Source organism: Neovison vison, chromosome 7 (assembly GCF_020171115.1).
Source record: "Neovison vison isolate M4711 chromosome 7, ASM_NN_V1, whole genome shotgun sequence".
Lineage (NCBI taxonomy): Eukaryota > Metazoa > Chordata > Mammalia > Carnivora > Mustelidae > Neogale > Neogale vison.
Genome location: NC_058097.1, coordinates 188,856,179 through 188,876,978, shown reverse-complemented (window position 1 = coordinate 188,876,978; position 20,800 = coordinate 188,856,179). Strand labels below are relative to the sequence as shown.

The 20,800-nt window shown below is 48.2% G+C and overlaps 1 protein-coding gene across 4 annotated transcripts; it reads right to left on the bottom strand.

The window, feature by feature from the left end:
* Positions 1 to 120: 120 nt before the first annotated feature.
* SLC35C1 (solute carrier family 35 member C1) lies at positions 121 to 8,413 on the bottom strand. 4 transcript variants are annotated; one of them, XM_044259151.1, is made up of 3 exons: positions 8,379 to 8,413; positions 6,009 to 6,535; positions 121 to 2,247 (listed from the first exon to the last, which is right to left on the bottom strand). In XM_044259151.1, exons 2-3 carry the CDS (start codon positions 6,502 to 6,504, stop codon positions 1,688 to 1,690), a joined length of 1,056 nt encoding a protein of 351 aa, XP_044115086.1. In that variant the 5' UTR covers positions 6,505 to 6,535; positions 8,379 to 8,413; the 3' UTR covers positions 121 to 1,687. The 4 variants fall into 4 exon arrangements, with proteins under 4 accessions (XP_044115086.1, XP_044115085.1, XP_044115087.1 ...); XM_044259150.1 differs by lacking the exon at positions 8,379 to 8,413 and adding an exon at positions 7,883 to 7,949; XM_044259152.1 differs by lacking the exon at positions 8,379 to 8,413 and adding an exon at positions 7,217 to 7,251.
* Positions 8,414 to 20,800: the final 12,387 nt, after the last annotated feature.

The window sequence follows — 20,800 nt, the reverse complement described above, 5'->3', positions numbered from 1 at the left end:
TCGAAAAAAATAAAGGTTTATTACTTATAGGATCTGGAAACCACACAGCACACCTGGGGCCACACAGCAAGGTGGTGGTGGGGGGAACAGGGAGAGAGAATGAGAGAGCACACGCAGGCCTGGGGTTCTGCTTTTATTGGGGGCCAAGGGTTTTGTGGGCTCCCTCGTTATTGGTGAGTTGAAAACATAGGAGTGGAAATTTAAAGCGAAGGAGGAGAAAAAACAAACAAACAAATGGCCCAAATGATCAGTTACTGAAATCAACCAAGATCTTAAAAACCAAGGGGCCTCTGATGGGGAAGGCGGCCTGGCTCTGTCTCGTGCAGTGGCTGGCAATCTCTGATGTGGCTGCTTCAGCCCTCAGAGCTAAGTCAGGCACTTGCTTTGCAGAAAAGAAAAGACCCCAGCGGTGGGGGTTTACACTACAGTGTCTTACTCTCAATTCCATACAGGGCATCAGGCCTTACTCACTTCCTTAAAAACCACCTTGAGTTAGAAGCCCGCCCTCCCCAACCCTTCCCCTGTGACGACTAAAAACAGGAGGGCATTATCCCAAGGAGATGGAACAGAGTGCAACAGAAAGGACTGTGAAGGCCGGCATGAGGTCATGGGGCAGGGGTGAGGGGAGGAGAAGCTTCTTTCAGCCCTAACCTCCGGGAAGAAACATGGTAGTTTATCTCCTTCATCAGAGCCAGGTTGCAATCCTTGCACAAGGATCAGGATCTGGGAATGGCAAAGCACCGCAGGGGAGCGGGGGTGAGGGGCTCAGAGCCAGGACCCTTGCTCTAGCAGCCCCCTTGGGGATGCAGCTCTGAGAAGGCCAAGCTGGGAGGTCTTACCTGGGCCAGGTGCCCCTCTGGAGGGGAGGAAGGACACTTCCTTGTGTCAGGGATTGGGGTGGGTGTTAATGGCCCTGCTTAACCTCTTCAAGCTGTGTGGCTCCCCTGTGTCCAAAAGCCGGGAACACAGGATACAGATGGTGGGAAAAGGGCGCTTTCCCATGAGGTACCCCATTCCCAGGCCTATTCCCAGCAGGCCCTGGGGGGCCCAGGGCCGGGGTCGGGGACAAATGATCCTCTGTGCCCTTCCATGGGGCCTGCTGGGCTGGATGCAGAGAGGAGGGAACAACTTGTCAGTTTCCTCCCTCAGCCCTGTTCATACTTTCTTCTAGAAGGCGGCTGATTGGTGGGATCAAAACTCCACTCCTTGTCTTGGGACTCAGAGAGATGAGGTTTCCCCAATCCCTTTAGTTGGTTTGTGGTGGGGTCATACCCCCATTTCCCCCAGGTGCAAGTGAAGACTTACTGCTGTCCCTAAATGGTTGTGGCCTGTCCCCAACTCCAAAGGTCACGTGGAGGTAGAAAGCCCTGGAAGGGGGACAGGAAGGGGTGCTGCTTCCCTGAAAGTGAGGGTTCTTCCAGAGAACCCAAGTGGCTGTTCCCATGGGGTCCCATCCTCCCTAGAGGACAAAACCCAGAAACAGGGCATGGGGTTGAGATAGGTTTGGCCACTTTCTGACATCACTTGACAACACTGGTTTCATTTTAATCACCAGACTGTGATCAGGTTTGTAAACAATACCCCCTCCAGACCCCTACTCAGGGTCCAGAGAGATGTCTTCATGGCTATTTGGGCCCTATCCTGGGCCTGTTCCCTGACTGGGCCATCCCGAGGTCCCTGGAGCAGCTCACACCCCCATGCTGCTCTTCTCCTCCTCTTTGGGGCTGGGCTCCTCCTGAATCTTCTTCATCTCCCAGCCCCGGACCCAGGTGTAGGCAGAGGAGCCCCCCAGCACCATCATGTTGCTGGTCCACCAAAGGAAGCTCTTGGTCTCCTCGTAGTAGAGCACCGCCAGCACCGTCTGGGCACAGGCTTTGGCCGTGCCGGACACGTTATGGGTCAGGGGGCTGGTGAACTTGATCTGTAGACCGGTTACGTAGCCGATGGCAAAGCCGAACAGCCCGCCCAGGGTCATCATGCCCCAGAAGTGGGCGCTGCCCAGCTGGGAAAAGTTGTAGAGGGCCTGCAGCTCCCCCAGCAGCAGGAGCAGGGGCAGGAAGAGGACGCAGGCATTGACATTGTTGTAGAAGGTCAGGCGCCAGATGCTGCCATCCACAGCCGGGAGCACCTTCTTGGTGTAGATGGCGTTGAGTGAGACACAGAGGCTGGCCAGCACGCCGAAGAGGGTGCCCGTCCAAGACAGGGTACCCTCTGCCCCCTCCTGGTCCACACCAAGCCAGAAGCCACCTGTGGGGGGGGGGAGAGGGGAGGGTTAAGGGGGATGAGGTCAGGGAGGAAGAAGGACAGAGAATTTTGCCACTGGAGTTCACAGAGTGTAATGCAGTCCTCACCTTCCCATCCCTCCCATCCCTCCCTGCCCTGTCTGCAACAGAGGTGTCCAAACGCTCGAATACATGCAAAGCACCATACGAGGGCTGGGAAGTGGCCCAGGACATGAATGCTTTCTCGGGAGCTTCCATTCTAGCAGAGCGGGAAGACATTAAAACGATTCATTTCCTAATTATTTCTTTAATTACAATTGTAATGAGGGCCATAAAACAGTGCAGTGTGCTCTGAGAACCCATAATCCACAACTGTGCTGGCTTGAGGCATCTGGAAAGTTATGTTGGAAATGAGCTCCAAAGGGTTGAGCACTTCGTGGTTAAGGTGACTTGGGGCAAGTGACTTTAGGTCCCAGAGTCTCGGCTTCCTTGTCTGTAGAATGGGAGCCTGTAATGAGTTTGAGTCACTTGTGGCCTGAGGTCTTTGGGGACAGTCCACTCTTTTGGACACTCAGTCTGTGTTACCTCCTGCTCACAGAGCCTCCATGGATCCCCATTGCCCCCCAAGACTGCACTCTTCCACCTGGCACACTGGCCTTCCTGGACCTTTGCCTGTCTCTGTCCCATGATTGTCCCAAGTTGCCTCTCTCATCTTCCTGCTTCTCACACTGGGACGCAGTGTTCTCGTTTGTGTCCTGCACCAGAAACGTCTTCATCCTTCTTTCAGGGAATTCTACTCAAGCATCAAGGTCAAAGCCACCCCTCCAGGGAGTAAGTCTTTCTTAATACCAGACCTCCCTTTGGCCTCTTCCTGCCTGGGCTTCCCTGCCACGACCCCTTGCCTGTCCTGAGCTGTTAGGCATCTGCCCTTGGGAACGACTATACCATCTCTTTAGCGAGACCCCACCTTCTGGGGAGGCAGGGGCTGAATTCTGGTGTCAGAGAGATTTGGGCTCTAATCGAGTTCTGCTGTTGAGAGGCTGGGTGGCCCGAGGAAAGTCGGCTAAAGTTTCCTAAGCTCCCATTTCCTTCATCTGGAGAGACCGGAGTCATTTTCTTGACCCCCTCCTCCAACCAAACTACTTCCCACTTGCAACCAGAATGATCGTCCTGAAGTACAGATAGATCTGCTTAAAGCCCTTCCTCGCCTACAACCCTCAGGAAACCTTCCAGACTCACTTAACTTGGGCAGCCTCCAGTCTGGGGAGTCCCACTCTGGCCCAAACAGGAAGAAATGCATGGGTACTTTTTTCTGTCTAGAACATTCTCTCCTCACCCCTTCCTTATACCCATCTAGTACTTCCTCCAGAACGCCTGCTTGGATTACCCCATTCCCGACACCGCCCTCCTTTCCACCCCCACCAGGTTCTCTTCTACACCCCAATCACAGCCTCACCCCTGCAGCAGAACTCACGGCCAGGCATCACCACCATGCCCGTTCACCTTTGCCAGATTTGTATCCCCAAAGTTTGGCATGATCTCTGGCATGTGCCCGGCTGTCAGTTAGTGTTTGTTGACTGACTGAGTGACCACAGGAATGGAGGTTGTTCCGGAGGTGGCTTTGAGGGCTGAAGGAGATCAGGCGTCTACTACAGTGTAGGCCCTCATGTGCGCTACTCTCTTGGCAAACAGCTATCTGTACACCTGCTCCAGGGGTGTGGAGGGTTGCCCAGAGCACCTGCTGTCCTCCTGCTTGCTACTTTCCGAGTCCAGGAGGGACATCCACCACATGTTTCTGCATCCTAGAGGGGCTCACACCCAGGAGGAGCTCTGAAAAGTACTATGGAAGGAGCAAGAGCCTAGGAATAGTCCCTGGAAACCCAATTTAAGGGGGAGCCCAGCCGAGAGGGGGCAGAGTCTGGGGCCCGCAGGAAGCACCAGCTGCCCCAGCTCGGCCCCATCGGTAGGACCAGCGAATATGACCTTTCTTAGGAGCTATCACATCATCAGCTACTTTGATTACTTTTAGGACCTGGGCCCAGTTTCCCGAGCGATTCACCTTTCTGTATGCAAATTTCCTTCCCATCCCAGATTCCCCACACCCCATACCCCACCTCCTGAGGTCTGTAGGGCTCAACTGGAGATTCCTGGGGCATTTGGCTAAATGAGTCCTGGAACTCTGCATCAGCTCTAGAGGGACCGGCTTCGCGGAGCGGGGGGAGTGCAGGCAGCTGATACTCTGCCAGGGGCCTCAGCAGCTCCTTCTGCTCTAACCTCAGCCTTCTCCCCTCTCCCATCTTGGGGCTGGACAGAGGAGTCTGAGACCCAGCAGCTGCTCGATGAGGGTGACATTTTCTAGGACGGGTGGCAGGGGAGGGGCCCTCGGCCTGGGACTCTGAGATGCCAGCAAAGAATATGTAGGTCAATCAACACGAACTTTACGGCACCAGGAAAAACAGGTTCGAAGAAAAGGCCACATTCCTGGATGACAGAGCACTGGGCGGATTCTGAGGGAAGTGGGTGCTCCTTTACCCAGAATGCTGCAAAAAACCATTCTGTGATCATGGAAACATTCTATCATCTGTGCCGTCCAATACAGTAGCCACTGGCCACATGAGGCTACTGGGCACTTGAAATGTGGCTACAGAATCAGGCTATAACACCTGCAACTAAAGAATGGAATTTTATTTAATTAATTATTTATTTATTTTTTAAAAAAAGATTTTTATTTATTTATTTGACAGAGATCACAAGTAGGCAGAGAGGCAGGCAGAGAGTGAGGGGGAAGCAGGCTCCCCACTGAGCAGAGAGCCCGATGCGGAGCTTGATCTCAGGACCCTGAGATCATGACCTGAGCCCAAGGCAGAGGCTTAACCCGCTGAGCTACCTGGTGCCTCCCTGAAGAACTGAATTTTAAAAATGTCACTGCATTTGAATAAACTTTGAAATAGACACATGTGGTCAGTGGCTCGTGTGCTGGCTAGTGCAGCTGCAATCCTAGGGCACAAGAACAGAGCAGAGGGGTTAAAAACATAGGCCTGGGAGTCTGGCCAGTCTGGGTTTATGCCCCTGCCTGGCTACTTCCTTGCTGTATGCCCTTGGACAAGTAACTTAACCTCTCTGAGCTTCAGTTTCCTTTTTGGTCTGGAGTGGATGAGGTTGATGTTACCACTCAGGGAACCTCTGGGGAACACAGGAGATGCTCTGTGGGAATGATCAGCACAATGTCCCCATCAATAATTTTTCCTTTCTCAAGGCCAAGTGTTGAAAGACAGCTAAGACCTCTCAAAGCTTATTGTTTTCTATTCTCTTAGCCATTACTACAAGCCTGCAAGGTCAGAGGGTGATGGTATATTTAGTGCAAGATGTATTCTCCTCTGGAAATAGCACTGGATGGGGGAGTCAGGGCACTTGAACCCTTGAGAAGCAACACAGTGGTCAAGCATAGGGAGCCAGACTGCTTGGGGTCAGATCCCAGCTCTGCTGCTTATTAGCTGTGTGATCTTCAACAGATTACTGGACTTCTCTCTACTTTGGTTTTTCCCCCAACTCTGTGCGATGTAGATTATAATCCCATCTCATTGTTATGAGGGGCCCACGCTGGGCCCCTAAGTTGCTGGGCGACCTCAGGAAGCTTATTCTCTCTGGGCCCCAGGCTCTTCCTCACATGATTCTGGGCAAGGGAGCTGGGACAGATAAAGTCCAAAGATGCTTGGCAGGATTGCTCTTTGGGGTTTTGGTTCCCCGTGCCCCCCTCCCTCCCCGTGGCCCTGGCTGGCTACTCACCGATGATGACTCCGCAGGTGAGCAAGGCATAGAAGGAGGTGGTCTGCTTGAGCAGCAAGTAGGAAAGCAGCACGTTGAAGACAGTGGTAAGTGAGCGGCCCACATTGTAGAAGGCCACCCCGACGTACTTGAGGCACAGGTTGTTGAACGTGATCATGCCGATGAAGACCACGGAGAGGGGCAAGACGCTGCGGGCCACCCTGAGGTCCAGGCGCAGGGAGGGAAAGTCCATGGTGCCGGGGCAGAGCGTGGCCAGGGTGCTGAGGCTCTTGCACAGCACCGTGGTCACCAGGCACTGGTAGAAGGTGACGAAGATGGGGGTGTCCAGCTGTAGGGAAGGGCTGTCCAGCAGGTACTTGTTAAGAAACACCATGGAGATAGAGGTGGCCCAGTAGAGTGACACCACCAGGGCGATCTGCAGTGCCCGCAGCAGGAAGGGCTTCTCCTTGCTGGCCTCTGCCTCGCCCGAGGGGTCGGAGGTCCCCATCAGTGCCATGTGCAGGATCCGGGACCGCTTCAGAGGGGCCCTGTTCATGATAGCAGAGGAATTGGGTCACCCTACCGCCAGAACTAGAGTACTGGGCAGTCCACTCCTGCCTGCTGTCTGCCAGCCACAGCCCTCAACTGTCACATGCCGGGGTGGCCTAGAGGCCTCCCCATCCAGAGGTTCTGTTTTGGGGGGCCCCACAACCTGCTCCCACTCTGAGGGGGCGCATGAGACAAGACACGGGGAGGGGTGAGGAATGGGCTAAGGTTAGAACACTTGTCAGGAGAGAAGGGCCTTGTGCCTGGTAGGGATGAGTCTCAGGAAGAAGGGTGGGGAGAGGGAAGAAGAAGGGGAGGAGGAGGAAGGCAGGGCGAAGATGCTGAAAAAGGGCGGAGGACAGCCTGGGGGAGAAAGGGAGTCTTGGGAGTCTGCAGGGAGAAAGGGCAGGCATGCAGGAAGCTGAATGGAAGGAGGGCGTGCGGGGGCGCTGGGAAAGAGGGGTGCAGGGAAGGTCAGAGGTGCTCAAGGCGGGGTCTGAAGGACGCAGGAGGAGGCCGGGCCGGCCCAAGCCAGCAGCGGACAGCCCTCCGGAGCCCCAGCTCCCGTTCAGCGGCGGAGCCTCCGGACATCCGAGGCCGCGCTCCCCCGCGAGGCGGGCCCAGGACTCATTTCCTGACACGCCCCCGACCCCTCCTTAAAGGGCCCGCACGCCTGGCGTCACCCTTAAAGCCACAGCCCGCGAGAATCAGCCTTCAGAGTCAGGCTTGCGTGTGGGCCCCCAACCGCCTCTCCGCTTCTGCGCGCTCCTAGCTCGGGGATGGTGGGGGACGATCGGCTTCCACAGAAGGTTCCTATAGGGGCTTGAGCCTCGACCACCTTCCTGAAAGCCCTCCCCCAACCCCAGCTCCGTCTCCACCAGAAGCTAACCCCGGACTCCGCTCACCTGCAGGTCCGCCGCCACCTCCCCCATCCCGGGCCCGACAGCACCTCCAGAGCCTCGGCAGCGCCTCGCGTCCCTGGGCGCCTAGACAACCCTTACCAGCTCCCTCTATTAGCCCTAGCTCACTCTCCCTTGTCGCATTCCATTCCTTTCCCTTACTGTCACTTACCCCATCCCTCTTCCAAACCTGAGGACCGCCCCCACCCCAACCTCGTGGCGCTCCCGGAGGCCGAAGGCCACAATACCCCTTCAGGACACTTCAATCAGTTTGCGCGATCTCTCCGCCCCTCCCCCCCAAATCTGAGAACAGCCATATGCGAGCCTCGAGGCAACACACCCCCCGGCTCCATCCTCCTTCTAAAAAACCCTTTCTTCAAGAGGGGCCCAGCCGCTAGCTCGGGCCCCAGGGCTGGCGTTCCCGGGCCTCCGTGGGGACCCGGCGCTCACCTCCTCTAAGGCACTGGCCTCCCGCCGGCGCTGCTGAGCGCTACACCTGCAGCGCCACACCTGCAGCACCGCGCCTAGGGCGCTCCCGCTGGAGAAGACTTCCTGCTTCCCGCCCCGGGCGCGGGCGCCCAGCCAACCTCTCACGCCTGCTCCCCCTGTGGGCCCCGCAGGTGGTGGCGGGACGACCCGGGCCCCAGCCTGACCTTGGCCCCGGGCTGTCCTGCCAGTCGTGGGAGCATGGGTCCTTCTGTTTCTAAGACCACCCGAGGCCCAGTACCCTTGCCCGGCCCGCCCGGGATACCCCCACTCCAATTACCGCCGCTTCCACGTCCCGGGACCCGGCTTCATCCCTGGCCTGCTGCGCGCCCCGCGCCCCGCCTGCGCTTACCGGAGGGCGCGTGAGAACCGCTTCCTGCTCCTAGTAAGCGAAGGGTTCTCTGCCCTCCTCCAGGATCCGGGCCTGGGAAGTCTGCACCAGCCCGGGTCGGTCACTCACCAGGCAGCCTGGAGGACCGACTTCTCCCTGGTTCTTCCTCTAGCACCAGTGTTGGGCGGCTCACCTCTGAGTTCTCTTTGTTGTAAAAAGGAGGGGGCTGGCAGGACAATTCCAGGGGGTTCCAACGTCCTAGCTCATTACTCTGGCTGGTTTGGTTGAAAGTAGGGACTACCATCTGTTTGTAGTATTTCAAACACCATTTAATTAGTACCATTTAATTTACAGGTGAGATGTCTTAGATCTGCTTTAAAATACTCAGAATACTCACCAGAGAGCGAGAGAGACGTGGATAGATAAGTAAAACAAGATAGGCAAAATGTTGATAATTTTATAAGAGTCATTTTACTTTTGTGTACATTTGAAAATTTCCATAAGAGGGTAAAATCTATGGGGTACATTTAAAGTCTCACGTGCTAACTGATAAACCCTGGGCCCAGTTTAACACAGCTCTTGGTGGGCTAGGCAGAACCGGAGGGGTTACAGGGAAATAAGTACCATGGCAAGCCCCAAGGCAGGTGCAGACGCCCCAGAGTGAGCTCTGCCCCAGGCCTACCCTCTTCCATCATCAGGCCTCTGGCCCTTACTCTCTGGGACCTGCCCTACTCCCCCTTCCTCCAGAGCTGGGACTTCCTGGTTCCTAGTTTTGGGCTGGTCTCCTGGTGAAGATTGCCATCTTGTTAACTTGTCACCTTGGGGATCAAGTTTCTGGGGTGGAAGGACTAAAAGGGACTGGTCATCAGAATCTTACTTGAAGAGTCTCATTCCAGGGCCAAACTTTGAAGGCTGTGGGCTTCAGTTTGTTAAGAGCAAATCAATGCCTCTTTGCTCTTCTATGTCCCTATGACAAATAATTTAATGACAAACAGGGCAGACTTGTCTGCGAGAGGCCCTGGTTTCCTGGAAGGGCTCTTCTCCTTGGCACATTTAACAGAATTAATTCATCTGATGAATGTGCTGCCACTTTGAGCCCCTAGGGAAGAGACGCAGGCTGTATATAGGACAGACGCTCTTCACGGAGAGAGAGCAGGGGCAGTCCCTGCTGGATATGTGGGGCACAGCCTGGGGTCTCCACATCTATCCCTGTCTCCAATCTCTCTCCTTACATTTTACCTGAAATTCCACCATTAGCCTCAGTCTCCTGCATTAAGGTTGTAATAGGCCAGTAGGACAAGTTTCCCAGACTCTGATCCTTTTTGCTCCTCATGAGGGAAAGGGAAGAGGGGTGTGTTTTTTAGGGGGCCTAAGTCCCTGGGAAGTACACTCTTTGCACCACTGATTTGCTTTCTATTTTTTCTTAAGGATTCTTAATTGTCGAAACCATTCATCAAGGATGTGGTTTTAGGTCTTGTCAAGAGTCATTACCCAGTGTGTGAACTTGGTGTGAGGCAGAACATAAGATCATCAGTATGGCAGGCAGAATGCTGTAATAATCCAGGAAGGAGGGTCCCTTAAGGGAGGAGTTCTTGCCTTGGCTGGGAGCCACTGATGACCTCAGAAGGCAATCTCTTCCAGACAGAGTGACCGGAACTAACCTCCCAGGTGTAGGGGACAGTGGATCTGTATCAGGAGGGCCTGAGAGTTTCTGGGAACACACAGATGTCAACTATCTCACCCCTGAGTTCAACAAGGACTCATGAGCCTATTTTGTGATGGTGGACACTATGAGTTGTCTACCAAAATTCATTCTCCCATTTGACTCAGATAATTGGATGGTAGTCGATCATGTGGTTGCCCAGCCAGAGACTACATTTCTCAGCCTCCCTTGTGGGGAGGTGAACCATGTGACTTAACGGATGGTAAAAGGAAGTGATACATGCTACTTTCCAGGTCTGAGCCCTATGACTTCAGGTGTGTGCTCTTCCATGCTCTTGTCTCCCCTCCCCATAACGTGGGACCCGAATATGTCTATAGACCAGCTGTGACCATGCAGGCAAAGTGAATGGCTTGGGGGCTCTGGGAGCAATATGATGGAAAAAGCCAGGGTCCCTGATTGTGTGGAGCAGAGACACATTCACCAGCGTGGACTGCCTACACTGTAACTGTTAAACGAGAGGGAGATCAGCTTATGTTCTTTATGTACCTGTGTGGTTACAAAGGAATCTCTGTTACAGCAGTTTTGCCTTTAGCCACATACCCACATACCCTGTATTCCTTTCTTTTTACATACATATTCTATAGGCGAAATTGAGAAGGCATGACATAATTATAATGATCTCTGACTCTCTCTCTCACTTGCTCTCAATAATAGGGTTTATTATCTATCCCTCCCTCCATCCATCCATCCATTCATCCTGTCCTTATCCGGAACCCGGCACACACCTGCCATAGTGGTTGCTCAGTACCTATTTGTGGAATGAATGGAAGTCAGACCACCAGAAGAAGTGCTTGAAAATCAAGGCCATTTTAAGACCTTTATTGTTCCTAAGCCCTGAAAGTGGATGAGGCTCCTCATGTATCCTATATGTAATTCAAAATTAAAAATTAATGCTAAACTGTAAAATAAATGTAAGCAGAGCAAAAAGTGTTGTGATTTTTCCTTTTCAAAAAATTTTTAAATTTAAACTCAATTTAGTTAACATGTAGTGTCTTATTGGTTTCAGGGGTAGAATTTAGTGGTTCATCAGTTGTATGTAACACCCAGTGTTCATTGCATCACGTGCCCTCCTTAATACCCATCATCGAATTACCCCCCTCCTCCCTCCCCTCCAGCCACCCTCAGTTTGTTCACTGTGGTTAACAGTCTCTTATGGTTTGCTTCCCTTTCTGTTTTTATCTTATTTTTCCTTTCATTCCCCTATGTTCATCTATTTTGTTTCTTAAATTCCATACTGGAGTGAAATCATAAAATAATTGTCTTTCTCTGACTTATTATTTTTTTAACTTTTTTTTTTTTTTAAGATTTTATTCATTTACTTGACAGAGAGAGATCACAAGTAGGCAGAGAGGCAGGCAGAGAGAGAGAGAGGAGGAAGCAGGCTCCCTGATGAGCAGAGAGCCCGATGCGGGGCTCCATCCCAGGACCCTGGGATCATGACCTGAGCTGAAGGCAGAAGCTTTAACCCACGGAGCTACCCAGGCGCCCCTCTCTGACTTATTTTGCTTAGCATAATACCCCTTAGTTCCATTCACTTTGTTGCAAATGGTAAAATTTCATTCCTTCTGAGGGCTGAGTAATATTCCCCTGTATATACATACCACATCTTTGTTATATGTTCATCTGTCAGTGGACATCTGGGCTCTTTCCATATCTGATTTTTCTTATGAAAATTGGGATTTTTTTTTTGAAAATAATATAATCTTTCCAGAAAAAAATATAACTTTCCTTTGCTGGTACTTGATGTAGACACTATTAATTATTTACCCTAGGAGCTGGCAAACTTTTTCGGTAGATGACCAAAGAGTAAAAATTTTAGACTCTGTGATCCATACAGTCTCTATAGCAGCTGCTCAACACTGCTGTCCTAGTGTTGTAAATAAATGGGTGCGGCTGTGTTTCAATAAAACTTTATTTACAAAGATAGGCCATGGGCCAGATGTGGTTCACTGCTTGCAGTTTGCTGACCCCATTTTACCCTATATTAATTTCTCCTTTTCTCCTAGTAATGTCACCATATTTTATTTGTATGTCGTGTTTCCCCTTAAGAATACCTACTTTTCAGAGTCCTTGTTGCTGGAAAGTAACATGTATCACCTCCTTTTACCAGCCATTAAGTCACATGGTTCACCTCCGCACAAGGAAGGCTGGGTATTTTTAGCCAGTGAGTCATAAATTGAGGATTTCTGGGAAAGTTTTTCTTTTTGGATATAAATACAGTCTTTGCTGCTTCTTTTTCTTATATGTTCTCTGTTTGTGAGTGTGTGTTTAAGATTTTGTTTATTTGTGAGAGAGAGAGGGAAAGCACAGAGGGAGAGTGACAGGGAGAAGCAGACTCCCCGCTGGACAGAGAACCCCACGCGGGCCTCCATCCCAGGACTCTGAGATCATGACCTGAGCCAGAGGCAGATGCTTAACCCACTGAGCCACCCAGGCGCCCCATGTGTTCTGTCTTTAATGCACACCTGAGTTCTGGAAGGGCAGCAGCTGTCTTGTCACCATGAGACAAAAGCTCTGAGGAGGAAAGCTAAGGGTGGCAGATCAGAAGCACAGAGATGAGCTGTCCTCACAGCCCTTGGCTGCCTGTTCCTTATTGTAGAAGATGAACAAACCGCCGCTATCAACGCGAGCCATTGCAGCGCGGTGCCCCGTCTTTGGCAGGCAACCATAGTCCCAACTGCGATAGTGCTCTAATGTGTAATTCATTGTTGCTGGAACTCATGCGTAAGGTTCCGGGAAGGCTTGGGATTGGCTGGTACTGGGTCTGAGCCAACAATGTAGGGGACCCAAATATCAGGGAGTAAAGCCAACCTGCAGAGCTGGCAGTGCGGTGGAGAAGTCCGAAGACAGAGCCCATTTGCTGGAGAAGCATGAGGAGCAGAAGAGCCAATATCAGGATAGGCGAATCCCAAACCTTGAGGGTGCATGGCCAGGGATGAGGGCTTGTCAGCAAAAAGGAGGTCCTCACATGGGAAAAAAGCAGGAAAACTGCAGAAGATTAGTGAAGAGCTAGCTGTTCTTTAACAAAAAATGTCTGTTCTGGCTTCTGGAAATCATCTAGCTTTGGACTGTGCTGGCCTTCTTGTTTTTTTGTGAGATCTAGAACAGTCAAAAGTGTTGCTCTCCAAAGCCCCTGTAATATGCATCTGTGTAATCTACGAGCAGGCTTGCCGTCTCCCCCAGATTAGGAGTTTATCTGTGGAGATTGAGAACCACGGTTGGTCCCTTTGTTTTATATGCAACACGTCAGTCCTTGCAATGCTGTTATTAAGGGCTGTCTCATTATCACCCCTATTTTACAGATGAGGAAACTGAGACCCAGAGATGTTGATTCACTAGCCCAAGGCCACCCAGGGAGGAAGTGAGAATCAGATCTGAACCCAGACCAGTCTGATGGCTGAGCTCAAGTTCGTCCTGCTGCATGAACTCAGCTCATCCTGAGCCCAGGTTTTCTGTTTGGGGTCCTGGATTCCTGGGCCTAGGGAGTGACCCTGGTCTCAAAGGTAAAAGGGTCTGATTCTCACTTTAGCGACAGGGGAGAGCTTGTTGAAGCAAAATGGAATTTACTGGCTCAGGTCATTGGAAAGTCCAGGGAGAGTCCTGGCTTTAAGTGTAGCTTGACCCAGCAGCTCAAAAATGACATCAGATAGATTCTGGTTTGGGCCCTTCTCGAAGTATTGGCTTGTTCTCAGGCTCCCTGTGATGGCAAAATGGTTTCAAGCCTTCCAGAGCTTATAGCATTCAGAGGTTTTTTTTTTTTTTTTAAGATTATTTATGTATTTATTTATTTGACAGAGAGACTGAGAGAGCATAAGCCGGGGGGACAGTAGGGAGAAAGAGGGAGAAGCAGACTCCCCACGGAGCAGGGAACCCGATGTGGGGTTCCATCCTAGGACCCTGGGATCATGACCTGAGCTGAAGGCAGACGCTTAACGACTGAGGCACCCAAGCGCCCCTATTTGTCTGTGTTTAAGTAGACTATTTTTAAAAAATGATTTTCCCAGGTGCCCTAAACAGACTATTTTTAAGAGCAGTTTAAGGTTCACAGCAAAACCGAGCAAAAGGTACAGAGAGATTTCCCATTTCCCCCGACATTCAGGTGTTCTAGTCCAGTGGGGGAAAAAAGAATTCACCGTCTCTCAGAAGCTGTGAGGTTAGCTCTGAGTGGTCTGGCTCATGTCCTCTTGACTAATCACTGCTGTCAGTGGAGCAAACCCAGACTCTGGCTGAAGCCCGGCATCGCAGGCTCCAGCCCTTGGCCCCGCAGAGGTGGTGTGTGTGTGGCGGAGACGATGGCTCTGGAACTGAATTTGGGCGGTATTGTCTGAAGCAGAGAGATGGACGTGAGCAACGCGCGCTGCGGGGCACCAGGACTGGATGGGGGCAGGGCATGGGGAAGGGTGCGCGGATCTCTTCCCTCCTCCGCTCCTGTGGCTCCGCTTTGTTCAGGGCTCTCCCACACTCACCCCAAACCTGGCTAAGTTCTTCTCCTGCAGGACTCAGTGCAGACCTGACCTCCACAGGGGACCTTCCAGTTAGAGAAGATCCCCTTGATACGCACTTCTGCTGTTCCCCTCTGTCGCTGAGATGCGAAGAGACATACACTACAGGCAATGATTCTCTCTCTCTCTCTTTTTTTTTTTTTTAATTTATTCATTTGACAGAGAGAAATCACAAGCAGGCAGAGAGGCAGGCAGAGAGAGAGAGAGAGAGAGGGAAGCAGGCTCCCCGCTGAGCAGAGGCCCGATGCGGGACTCGATCCCAGGACTCCGAGGTCACGACCTGAGCCGAAGGCAGCGGCTTAACCCACTGAGCCACCCAGGCGCCCCAATGATTCTCTTTTTGAGGAAGAACGTCCAGATCTCACTTTAGAAGTGCACCCACCTCCTCTGGCTTTTGCAGTCTTGGGGGGGAGGGGAGTCCATCAGTTCACAAGCCGGCTTTCCTCCAGCCAAAGGGTACACAGCACAGGCCAGGCCAGTGAACCCGTTGATTTTTCATTTGAAATGGAGCCTGGCGCAGAAATAGCCGCTGCCACCATGAGACCTAACATTGTTACCCGGGATGGATGGTAGCGGCCACCGCCGAAAGCCTGGTTTCCTGCCCCAGAGCCTCCCTGCCCGCTGTTCCTTCCCAACCCCGTGCTGCTTTTCCCTCGGTTCTGCAAGAGACCCTGCAGTCTTCCAAGTCCCTCTTTATACACGTTGGCTGGAGTCCGTTATCTGTTGCTTGCAGTCAGAGAACCCTGAGCGCTAGTGTGGGCATTTCCTTCTGTCCAAGAAGAGGGGTCAGGGTAGGAATCAGCCAGCTCCAGGGAATAAATCTCGTTTCTATAACCCCATTTCTCCCCCAAGTGCTGGGGGTTCCAAGAGCAGGGTGGGGAAAGGAAAAGGGCAGGACAGCAGGAAGTGTAGACTAGATGTGTAAACACTGGCGTGTTTGCAGAAGGCTGCTGCAGGCGGATGCCGACAAGGGTGGTTTCTTTCTTTGGGTCTTTGTGCTCAACCCAGCAGGGGGTACACAGCAGTGGTGAAGTGGGCCCGTGTGGCTGCCTTGGAATTTGAAATTGGTTTATTTAGCAAACATCTTCTGAATGGTCTTTGTGTAGGAGCCCTGGCTTTGGCCCCTCCCCTCTGTTGGGCTCACTTTTCAGTTCCCATAGGATTTATGGGACAACTTAGGCTGGTATGCCGGTGGCACACATTGGGGCCGGGATACACCATGTCTATCCCGCACACCGCACTTGAACAGGGGACTTCTCTCTCTCCAACCAGACTCTGTTGTTTCCACGGTACCCTGGCGCCTTGCACAGAGCTCGGCATGCGGTGGCTTTTGATAAAGGTTTGTTGCTGGGCGGTAGAGCTGTTTTCGGCATGCTGGAGAGCCAAGTGCCCTGTCGATTTCCTATAAGAGACATCCCAACCCAGATGAGAACTCAGCATGCACCCAGGTTCCCTTTCCGCATTCTGACTCAGCCAGGCTCTCCTCTCCGATCTGGGCTTCAGTCTCTGGAAGGCCGACTAGTTGAATGCTTATTTCAGGGTGGCTCCTGAGATCTGGGAGACCGTGCGCTATCCACGTTCCTATGATTAGGAGACAGACATCATATGGAACCAGTGTAATTACATCAGGAATGCAAACAAGGCGGGTCATTTGAATTTATTATGAATATTCAAACATTTTCAAACATAGGTAAACATTCTGGAAGAACCTCAAACTGAAAAATCTTCTATTGTACTTTATATATTGAATTTATCTCAATCAGTACATGAAAACACATATATGTATTATTCTAAGGTAAAATAATACAATGATGAGTGATAATTGGAAGATGTTAATTTTAGGCTCAAAATAATTGCTACGTTTCAAATATTTAAATAAATAAAAAATAGACTGATAGGAAAATAGACTCATATGCATGTTAAAAGACAATGTGTTAGCTACGTAACTTTAGGAACTTTTCATTCTTTTGGAACCAGTAAATGTTTGCACAAATTTAAATAAGAGTTGTAGGCAGAATAATAGAGTTTCAATTATCTTTTATAATTCCAATCTTTATGGAATTGTTTGGCAGAATAGCATTTTTAACAGTAAATAAAGTAACTTCTAAGAACTGTATTTAATTTGTAGCTATTTAATTTCATTTAGACTATTAATCTTTCAAGAAAATGTCAATTTGGGAATTATTCATGTTTTGTGGGGTCAATTAAAATAAAAATGGCTGTTTTGCCACCTCAGAATTTTACAAGAAAAATTCTACTATCAAGTGCAAGAAAATTGGTGATAAGTTGATTTCCATTCACACATGATAAAGAATATAAAAAGTATGAAGGAAAGGGAAGGTGGTTAAAAATAAGGAGCTCTCCCCCTTATAAATACAAATATTTTGCTCTTCCCTTAAAGCTCAGTTGAAAGCGAGAGACTACTTCGTGTAGCAAATGTGCAGAAAGTTCCTTCTGGTCATCAGTGAACTGATACCTGTCCCTATCATTTTGTTTTTTTCCAGAATTTTCCAGAACACAAATAAATTCATAGCATAAATAGCCGTTTGTGCCTGACTTCCACTTAGCATAATGCTTATACCATGTTGTTTGCATCAACACTTTGACTGTGTGCCATAATTTGATCGTACAGTCACGTTGTGGACTTCTGGGTTGTCTCCAGTTTGGAGGGGGTTATCCTTTCTCCATAAATAATAATAATTTATTATATTTGTAATAAATAATATAAAGCTGATTTCTGCAGCTTTATCTTACATCTTAAAGTCAGGCACTGTGAACCCTCCAATTCTGACTCCTGTTTAAACAACGTTTGACTAGCCTATGTCCTTTATTTTCTCATGTAAATTTGAGAATTTTCTCATATAAATTTGAGAAATTTGCCAATTTCTTCTTTTTTAAAATTAACATATAATGTACTATTGGTTTCAGAGATAAGGTCTATGATTTAACAGTCTTATGTATCACCCAGGGCTCATTACATCACATGACTTCCTTAATGGCCATCACCCAGCTACCCAGTCTCTTATGGTTTGTCTCCCTCTCTGGTTTCATCTTATTTTTTTCCTCTTTGCCCCTATGATCCTCTGTTTCATTTCTTAAATTCCACATATCAGTGAGATCATATGATAGTTGTCTTTTTCTGATTGAGTTATTTCATGTAGCATAATTACCCTCTAGTTCCATCCATGTTGTTGCAAATGGCAAGATTTCATTTTTTGATGGCTTTGTAATATTCCAGTGTGTGTGTGTGTGTGTGTGTGTACCACATCTTCTTTATATATTCATCTGTCGATGGACATCTGGACTCTTTCCATAGTTTGGCTATTGTGGACATTGCTGCTATAAACATTTGGGTGCAGATGCCCCTTCGCATCACTACATTTGTATCTTTAGGGTAAATATCCAGTAGTGCAATTGCTGGGTTGTAGGGTAGCTCTATTTTCAATTTTTTGAGGATCCTCCTTTCTGTTTTCCAGAGTGGCTGCACCAGCTTGCATTCCTACCAACAGTGTAGGAGGGCTTCCCTTTCTCTGCATTCTTGCCAACACCTCTCGTTTCCTGACTTGCTAATTTTAGCCGTTCTGATTGGTGTGAGGTGGTATCTCTCTCTGTGATTTGATTTGTATTTCCCTGATACTGAGTGATTGGAGCGTTTTTTCGAGTTGGTCATTTGGATGTCTTCTTTGCAGTAATGTCTGTTCATGTCTTCTGCCCATTTCTTGATTGGATTATTTGTTCTTTGGGTGTTGAATTTGGGAAGTTCTTTATAGATCTTGGATATTAGCCCTTTATCTGTGATGTCATTGGCAAATATCTTCTCCCATTCTGTAGGTTGCCTTTTAGTTTTGTTGATTGTTTCCTTTGCTGTGCAGAAGCCCAATGGTTCAGTTTTACTTTTGTATCCCTTGACTTTAGAGGCATGTCTTGGAAAAAGTTGCTTTGTCCACAGTTGACAGGTTAGTGCCTGTGTTCTCCCTTAGGATTTTGATGAATTCCTGTCTCACATTTAGGTCTTTCATCCATTTTGAGTCTATTTTTGTGTATGGTGTAGAAATGGTCCAGTTTCATTCTTCTGCATGTAGCTGTCCAATTTTCCCAGTGCCATTTGTTGAAGAGACTGTCTTTTTTCCATTGGATATTCTTTCCTGTTTTGTCAAGGATTAGTTGGCCATAGAGATGAAAGTCCATTTCTGGGTTCTCAGTTCTGTTCCTTTGATTTATTGTCTGATTTTATGCTAGGGCCATACTGTTTTGATGATTATAGCTTTGTAATAAAGCTTGAAGTCTGGAATTGTGATATCCTCAGCTTTGGTTTTCTTTTTCAACCTTCCTTTGGCTATTTGCAGTCTTTTCTCGTTCCATACAAATTTTAGGATTAGTTGTTCCCATTCTGTAGAAAAAGTTGATGGTATTTTGATAGGGAATGCATTGAATGTGTAGATTGCTCTAGGTAGCATAGACATTTTAACAATATTTGTTCTTCCAATCCATGAGCATGGAACTCTTTTCCATTTCTTTGTGTCTTTCTCAGTTTCTTTCATGAGTGTTCTGTAGTATTCTGAGCACGGATACTTTGCCTCTTTGGTTAGGTTTATTCCTAGGTATCTTATAGTTTTGTATGCAGTTGTAAATGGGATCGACTCCTTAATTTCTCTTTCTTCTGTCTTATTGTTTGTGTATGGAAATGCAACTGATTTCTGTGCATTGATTTTATATCCTGCCACTTTTCTGAATTTCTGTGTGAGCTCTAGAAATTTTAGGGTGGGGTCTTTTGGGTTTTCCACATAGAGTATCATGTCATCTAGAAAGAGTGAGTTTGACTTCAGCTTGCCAATTTCTACAAAAAAAATTGCTGGGATTTTATTCAGATTATATTTAATACATAGATTAATTTGGGGTGAACTGACATCTTAACAAGTCTTTTGATCCATGAACATCATATATCTTTTCATTTATTTAGGTTTTGGTCTCATCACTGTTTCATCATTTTTAGCATAGAGGCCTTGCACATGTTTTGTTAAATTTATCTCTGATTGTTTCAGGTTTTCTTTTACTATTGTAAATGGTACTTTAAAAAAATATCAATTTTTGCTTATTTATTTCTGTATATAGAACACAATTGATTTTTGAATATTGATCTTGTATTCTGCAACCTTGCTTAACTCACTTACAAGCTTTAATAGCTTTTAAAAATAGAATTATTGAGATATAAATCACACACTGTACCATTTATGCACTTAGAGTGTATAATCAGTGGTTTTTAATATATTCACAGGGTTGTGCAACCATCACCATGATCATTTTAGACTATTTTTATCACCCCAACAAGAGTCCCACAGATCCCTTAACAGTTACTCCTCATTTCCCCCAACTCCCTCAGTCCTAAGCAGACAAAATCTACTTTCTGTCTGTATTGAACTGTCAATTCTGGGCATTTCATATAAATGGATTCATACAATATGTGGTCTTTTGTGATTGGCTTCTTTTATTGAACATAATGTTTTCAAAGTTTATTCATTTTGTAGCATGTATCAGTACTTCATTTTCTTTTTTATGGCTGTGCATTAGTCAGAATTCCCCAGAGAAACAGAATCAATAGGAGACACACACACACACACATACATATATGTGTATATGTGTATATATGTGTGTGTGTGTGTGAGTATGTATATATGTATGTATATGTATGTTTGCGTGTGTGTGAGAGTATGTATGTATGTATATGATATATCTATATCTATGGAAGGAGACTTATTATGAGGAATTGGTTCATTATGGAGGCTGAGACATCTCATGATTTGCCATCTGCTGGCTGGTAACCCAGAAAAGCTGGTGGTGTAATTCAGTCTGAGTGTGAATGTCTGAGAATCAGAGAATCAAAGAAATTAAAGTCTGAAGGTGGAAGATGACTGGAAATGTACAGTATGAAGATTCTTTAAAGAATTTAAAATACCATAAAATCCGGTAAATCACTACTAGTTGTTTACCCAAAGAAAACAAAAATGCTAATTCAAAAAGATGTATGCACCCTTATGTTCATTGCAGCATTATTTATAATAGTTGTGTTATGGAAGTGACCTAAGTGTCCATCAATAGTTCAATGGATAAAAAAGATGTAATACACACACACACACACACAACACAGGAATATTACTTAGCCATTATTTTGTAAAATAATGAGATCTTGCCATTTGTGACAACATGTGTGGACCTAGAAGGTAAATGAAATAAGTCAGACAGAGAAAGAGAGATACCATAGGATTTTACATATATGTGGAATCTAAAAAACAAAACAAATGAGCAAACAAACAAACAAACCCATAGTT